The 7212-nt window shown below is 57.8% G+C and overlaps 1 protein-coding gene across 1 annotated transcript; it reads left to right on the top strand.

The window, feature by feature from the left end:
- Window position 1: 1 nt before the first annotated feature.
- On the top strand, window positions 2-6884 carry KIAA2013 (KIAA2013 ortholog; the record flags this gene model as incomplete). Its single annotated transcript, XM_040471516.1, has 3 exons — window positions 2-977; window positions 3794-4647; window positions 6180-6884. Coding segments are annotated over 3 exons (1848 nt in total), but the record flags the coding sequence as incomplete, so codon positions are not given.
- Between the last annotated feature and the right edge of the window lie 328 nt (window positions 6885-7212).

Below are 7212 nucleotides of genomic sequence, written 5' to 3'. Positions count from 1 at the left end.
CCGCCGCCTACTCTGCCTGCTCGGCCTCCTGCTGCTGCTTCTGTGGTTCGCCGGCTCCGGGGCGCGGCGGGCCGCGGGCGGCCTGCACCTGCTGCCCTGGTCCCGCGGCGAACCGGGCGCCGCCGAGTCCTCCGCCTGCCTGGAGGCGGCCACCCGCGCCTGGCGCGGCCTGCGGGAGCGCGGCGAGGCTGTCCCACTGGGCCCTGGAGTGCCGGCCCTGGTGGCCAACGGCTTCCTGGCACTGGACGTGGCCGCCAACCGGCTGTGGGTGACTCCTGGAGAGCGAGAGCCCGCCGTGGCACCGGACTTCGTGCCCTTCGTGCAGCTGCGACCGCTGAGTGCGCTCTCCGAAGCCGGAGAGTCAGTACTGTTGCTGCGTGAAGGGCTGCTGCGCCGAGTGCGTTGCCTGCAGCTCGGGACCTCAGGCCCCGGCCCTGCGGCCGCCGCCCCCGGACCCGCTTCGGCCTCCGGCCTCGTCACCGGATCCAGCCGCGACTGCGTGCTGCTGCAAGAGGACTTTCTGGCGCACCGGGGCCGACCCCACGTCTATCTGCAGCGTATCCAGCTCAACAATCCCACGGAGAGGGTGGCCGCGCTGCAGACTGTGGGGCCCACTGCCGGCCCGGTCCCCAGAGCCTTCACCAGTACCCTGGAGAAGGTGGGAGATCATCAGTTCCTCCTCTACTCGGGCCGGTCCCCGCCTTTTCCCACGGGGCTGGTGCACCTGGTGGTGGTGGCGGCCAAGAAGCTAGTGAACCGGCTCCAGGTGGCTCCCAAGACACAACTGGACGAGACAGTGTTGTGGGTGGTGCATGTTTCAGGCCCTATTAACCCCCAGGTGCTCAAAAACAAAGCAGCCAAGGAGCTCAAGGTGGTCCAGGATTTGGCACGGAAGGAAATGCTGGAGCTCTTGGAGATGCCAGCGGCTGAGCTGCTTCAAGACCACCAGCGCCTCTGGGCTCAGCTCTTCAGCCCAGGTGAGGCCTGGCCAGTTCTTGGGCCACAGTGCACACCTTACACCAGGGCCTCCGCAGCCCACCCTGGAGATGCCCCACTAAAGTCTGCAGAGTTGACCCTGAAGGGGAGCAGTGGGGGTGGTTAAAGGGAGCTTGGCCATTGACCTGGGCTGACTCTGCTCCACCGCTTGGTATTTGTGCGAGCGACGTGGGACCGGTTTACTGATCTCCATGGGCTTGTGTTCAGTAATAACAGGAGCACCTCAGAGGTCTTCTGTGAGTCTGAGGAACGAATGAGCGTAAAAGACAGGCCTTACTGTTATTTGTCCTCATAAATGAGGCCTGATTTGGAGAGTGGTTTTGGGGGTCAGCTTGTAAAGGATAAATCAGGCAGAAGGGCCTGGCAGGTCCCCAGATTCTTTCCTCAGTCCCTCACAGTCTGGCTGGTGACAGGCATGCGCTTTTTTTTTTTTTTTTTTACATGTTTGTTTATTTTTGAGAGAGGCAGAGAGAATGCAAGCGGGAGAGGGTCTGCAGAGGATCTCTGCACTGATAGCAGAGAGCCCAATGCAGGGCTCAAACTCACGGACTGTGAGATCACGACCTGATCCAAAGCCGGATGCTTAACCGACTCAACCACCCAGGCATCCCCCCCACCCCACCCTTTTAAAGTGTATTTGGAGAGAGAGATCGAGAGAGCATATGAGCAGGGGAGGGGCAGAGAGAGAATCCCAAGCAGGCTCTGCACGGTCAGCATGGAGTCCCACAGTGGTGCTCAAACTCATGAACCATGAGGTCATGATGAGCTGAAATCGAGTGGGATGTTTAACCGACTGAGCCACCCAGGCCCCCCCCCCCCCGCCTTTTTTTTTAAAGTGACCTCTGCGGTTCGTGGGGCTTGAACTCAACAACTGAGATCAGGGGTCATGTGCTCCATTGACTGGAAGGGAATGGAACCTCTCCAGCAGGTGGAATGCACCCACCAAATAAAAACTTCCTTCCCCTAAAGACTGTTGAAGTAAAGGAAATCCTATTCTAGGTGAAAGAGAGATTTTGGTTTCCAGGGTGCTCGTTGTCTAAATCCTTGTATTTAGTTGCTCAAAGTGCGTTTCACTCGTTCAGCAAGTATTGATAGAATCCTGCCAGGGACTGTGCTCCATACGACGGATAGAGAAGTGACCAGAACAAAGCGCCTGTTTCATGGTGCTTGCTTAAATTCTGGATGGGAGGAAGACAATAGTAGAAAAGTGAAAGTCTGGATAAATAAGCCAGATTGCTCTTTAGAATACGAAGTTCCATAGAGCGGGGCGCCTGGGTGGCTCAGTCAGTTAAACCAGCCAGCCCTTGATTTCTTGTGTCAGGCTCTATGCTGACAGTGAGGAGCCTCCTTGGGATTCTCTCTCTCTGTCTCTGTCTCCAGTAGCGCTTGTGCAATCTCTCTCTCTCAAAATAAACTTAAAAAAATTTTTTAAAAGTTCCGTAGAGAAAAATTGAAAGTACGTGATTGAGGATGACTGGGTGGGGTTCAGAGTGGGGTGGGGGCCTCTGTTTAGCTCCAGTTGCTGGGGAGGCCTTTCCAAGGAGGAAGCACTTAAGCTAAGACCTGAATAGCAAGAAACTGACCATGTGATGATCTAGAGGGAGCTGGCAAGTCAGAGGCCCTAAGACAAGAGCAGGTTTGGTTGAGAGGTCAGGGTGGCTGGTGGGTAGCAAGCCAGGGAGGGGTCGAGGTAGCCAGATCCCGAAGGGCCTTGTAGACTGTGGTGACGACTGTGAATTTGATTGTACGTGGGGTGGAAGGGAGAGCAGAGACAACTGTCGGATGTACATTTTTCAGGATCCCCTGGCTGTTCTATCCAGAATATAGACTATAAGGAACAAAAGTGGGACATGGAGACCGGATGAGAGGATTTTGCAGGAGCCGAGGTGAAAGAGGAGGGTGGCTGGCACCTGAGTTGTGGCCGTGGAGACAGAAGTGGATGGCTTCTGATACTTTCAGAAGTGGCGCCACCGGGACTTTGCACGGACTGGGCGTGGGCGTGAGAACTGGAGGGTGACTCCTGAATTTGTGGGGAGCGCTCGAGCAAGCGTCTGGAGATAATTTGTGGAAAGATTGCTTTGGGGCTGGAAGAACTCAGAGCACGTCAGGTCCCAAATGCCTGTCAGGCGTCTGGGTGGAGACCCCAAATGGGCAGTTAGCTGTTCTGAGTCTAGAATTCATACAGATTTGGGAGATCCGGTGTTCAGATGTTATTTAAAGCTCCAGGACTGGAGCACAGGATGATGGCAAGGAGCAACCCAGGATGGGCCAGAGCGCTGATGACGGTGTTCCGGAGGCAGAGGGCAGGGGGGCGGGGGGCGTGCTGGACTCTTCAACCGGCACCATGTCCCGGCCACGTCTGTGTTCTTCTGGACGCTGGCAGGATTTATGTTTATTATGTTATGTATGTTACTATGTATAGGATTTAATGTTTATTTATTTTTGAGAGAGTGCGCGAGTGGGGAGGGGTGGGAATGGGGGGTTGGGTCTACGGATCCAAAGCAGGCTCTGCACTGACAGTGGTGCCTGATGCGGGGCCTGAACTCACGAACCCTGAGATCGGGACCCGAGCCGAAGTTGGACGTCCAGCTGACCGAGCCACCCAGGCGCCCCAGGAGGCCCCACCTTGAACAGGATTTTAGGCTTCAGGCCCACCGGGTCAAGTTGGTCATGTGAGGGAGCCAGAGCTCAGGGGAGGCTGGAGCTGCCATTTCCGTCGCTCCCGCTCTTCCCTTCAGAACCTCATCTTCCCGGCCGGGCCGTCCCCGCTTAACGTGCAACCTTTGTGGCCTTTCAGGTGTGGAGATGAAGAAGATCACGGACGCCCACACCCCGTCTGGCCTGACCGTGAACCTGACGCTGTACTACATGCTCTCCTGCTCACCAGCCCCGCTGCTCAACCCCAGCCTGAGCCACAGGGAGCGCGACCAGATGGAGTCGACGCTCAACTACGAAGATCACTGCTTCAGCGGCCACGCCACCATGCACGCCGAGAACCTGTGGCCGGGCCGGCTGTCGTCCGTCCAGCAGATCCTGCAGCTCTCTGACCTGTGGAAGCTGACCCTGCAGAAGCGCGGCTGCAAGGGGCTGGTGAAGGTGGGCGCCCCAGGCATCCTGCAGGGCATGGTGCTGAGCTTCGGGGGGCTGCAGTTCACCGAGAACCACCTCCAGTTCCAGGCCGACCCCGACGTGCTGCACAACAGCTATGCCCTGCACGGCATCCGCTACAAGAACGACCACATCGACCTAGCCGTGCTCGCGGACCCCGAGGGCAAGCCGTACCTGCACGTGTCCGTGGAGGCCCGCGGCCAGCCCGTCAGGATCTACGCCTGTGAGGCCGGCTGCCTGGAGGAGCCCGTGGAGCTGACCTCGGCGCCCCAGGGCCACACCTTCCCGGTCATGGTGACGCAGCCCATCACGCCGCTGCTCTATATCTCCACCGACCTCATGCACCTGCAGGACCTGCGCCACACGCTGCACCTCAAGGCCATCTTGGCCCACGACGAGCACATGGCCCAGCAGGACCCCGGGCTGCCCTTCCTCTTCTGGTTCAGCGTGGCCTCCCTCATCACCCTCTTCCACCTCTTCCTCTTCAAGCTCATCTACAACGAGTACTGTGGGCCTGGGGCCAAGCCCCTCTTCAGGAGTAAGGTATAAAGCCCCCCTGGGTCTTCAGAGCCTGAGGCCCCGGCCTCGTGTTCTAGCCTCAGACTAGGACAGGGGGAGGCAATGGGGTGTCCTCCTAAGCCAGTATCCTCAGCCCGCAACACAGACAGGAGTGAGCGTGTTTGCAGAGGCTATCAGAAAGCGACTTCTGAGAGGAGACCATAGGGAGGGACAGCGGTGGGGCACCCGGGTGGCTCAGTCAGTTAAGTGTCCGACTCTTGATTCTGGCTCCGGCCACGATCTCACGGTTCACGAGATCGAGCCCCGCGTCGGGCTCTGCAATGACAGTGTGGAGCCTGCTTGGGATTCTCTCTGTCTCCTTCTCTCTGCCCTTCCCCAGCTTGCATGCACCCCCCTCCCTCAAGATAAATAACTAAACTTAAAATAATAATTGCAACAAGCCCCTAGATAGACCGGAAACTGCTATCTAAGCCTCAGGTGAGCCCCCTGTGCTCCCTCCTGAGGGCCTGCTCGTGCCTCTCGCTGTGGGCCAGCTAAGGTGGCCATCTCGTCAGCACAGGGCGAGGTCATTCCTGTCGTTTCCTCAAACACCTTGGCCCCCGGGAAGCCATGACTTTGAGAATGGTCGCTGTGAGACTCTCATCGGGAGTGTGTCTTGGGGACCGGGCTCCGTCCCAGGGGAAGCCGCTCCTTCTGCCCCACCACCCAGCGCTCCATGCTCCGTTGCTGCCAGGATTCCCCGGACAGGGAACAGGAGGAAGCCCATCGCCGGCAGTCTCCAGAGGGAGACAGTTCTCCAGAGGGAGCGGGGCTCGCTTCCCTTTCTCTGCTCTCCTCTTGTCGCACTAGCATGTGCAGAGATAGATTCAAGAGCTCTGGGTCTGTGCTCCCGAGCAGTTGAGGAGCCTGGGCCAGCTCCGGAGAAATGCCTCCTCACCTCCACAGAGGGCTTTGTGCCTTCTGGCCTCTAGTTTCTGGCCCGAGGCCAGGCCTTGCGAAGAAGCAGCTCTCAGCCCTGACGGAGTGGGAGGGGAGCGGGGTGGGCAGCAGGTCTGAGCCTGGAGCTTGGAGAACAAATGGAAGGTCAGATGAAAGAGACATGGGGCCAAGCTGTAACAAAACAGGTGCTCCGTTTGCATTGCGTGGGTCTGACGGCCTCTGTTAAGCTGGCAGGCTGCTCCTCCCTGCTGCCTGGTCGGCTTCTCTGCTCTCAATCTGCCATATACCCGTCTGCCCCCGGTTCCCCACCCGATCCAGGGGACAGGCCAGACCCCTAATTTTGGGGTGCTACCCCGTGGCCCTCAGTTGACTCGCGCTCGAGCTGGGGTCCCGCCAGGGCAGAGCCCAGCGAACACTGCGTCAGCCCGAGGAGGTGTCCGGGCCACCAACCCCACGGTGGCTCTAGCACGTCCCTGGGCCACAGTGTCTGCAGAGCCGGATCATCGCCCGGGCGGGATGCCACCAGGGGCGTCCCCGTCACCTGCCCCGCGTGAGATTTCTGTAGCTTCCACGGGGTTGGTGGTGAACAATAACAACTTGTTTTGTTAATTGAACAGGAAGATCCCAGTGTCTGAGTGAAGTCCCATCTGCACAAGACACCCAGCACCGAAAGTCCTGCTGCACGAACAGGGGATCCTTCGAACGCACCCACCCTTTTGTGCCTTTGTTGGGGACGCCAGTGACGCAGAGTGCGTGTGGATGTTCAGGAGTCTGCTTCGGGGAGCGGGAGGGGAGGGCCGGTGGACTTTTTGTAAGCTTTCGACTCAATAAAATGAACCTGTATGGAAAATACTTGAAATTGAACTCACTCCTTCTGCTTTCCCCCCTTCTCCTGTCCCAGGAAACAGAGCCTCTTTTGAAAAGCCCTGTCTAGGAAAAGTTGTGTTCTATTCCTAATTTAATGTGTTCTTTCTTGACTGAATTTTTAATTTATTGTTGTTGAGATTTTGCCGGATGGTTTCTGCACCCCCTTCAGACAGTGAATCTCGGGCGGGGATTTCCGACCTACGCCGCCCCCGGGGGGGGGGACATCCGGAGGCCCTGCCGCCTGCACCTGCGCCTGCGTGGAGAGCGTGGGTCTCGGGTCCTCCCCGGTTTGCACGTCGTCTCTTTCTTACCATGAGCCTGTGGAGATCTGTGCTTTTGTACTTCTGGGCTTTAGGGGAAGGTATTTAACTTTCTAGGGGTTGATGATTGTTGGGTTTTGAAATACCAAAGCTTTTTTTTTTGTTCTGTTTTTAAATAAATCTCTTTCAAACTTCCATGATCGGTTTGTGTGTGGTTTGAAACCTCTGGAGACAGCGTATCTTCCTCCATCAGCTGACTTTCAGGTAGTGTCTGAAGCAGATGGGCTGCCCAGCCCTTTGGGGATGGCTGATTCCCCCCCACACCTAATACTCCTCTTGAGAAGAGGCCGATCCACTTGGGGGGGGCGGGTGTTGGTTCGCCAGGTCACCCGGCAGAGCGGGCGGATTGAGGAGCGTCAGCCCGGCCCCTTCCCTGCTGCAGTGCCTCTCCCCCACCTGCCCTAAACAGCCTAGATTTGTCTGTCCTGGGTTTTGCCAGCCCCAATGGCCTTCTGCCTGGTGG

This window comes from Herpailurus yagouaroundi, unplaced genomic scaffold, assembly GCF_014898765.1.
Source record: "Herpailurus yagouaroundi ecotype Mexico unplaced genomic scaffold, PumYag 77, whole genome shotgun sequence".
NCBI lineage: Eukaryota > Metazoa > Chordata > Mammalia > Carnivora > Felidae > Herpailurus > Herpailurus yagouaroundi.
The sequence above is the reverse complement of the archived record's forward strand: the minus strand, read 5'-3'. Positions and strand labels throughout refer to the sequence as shown.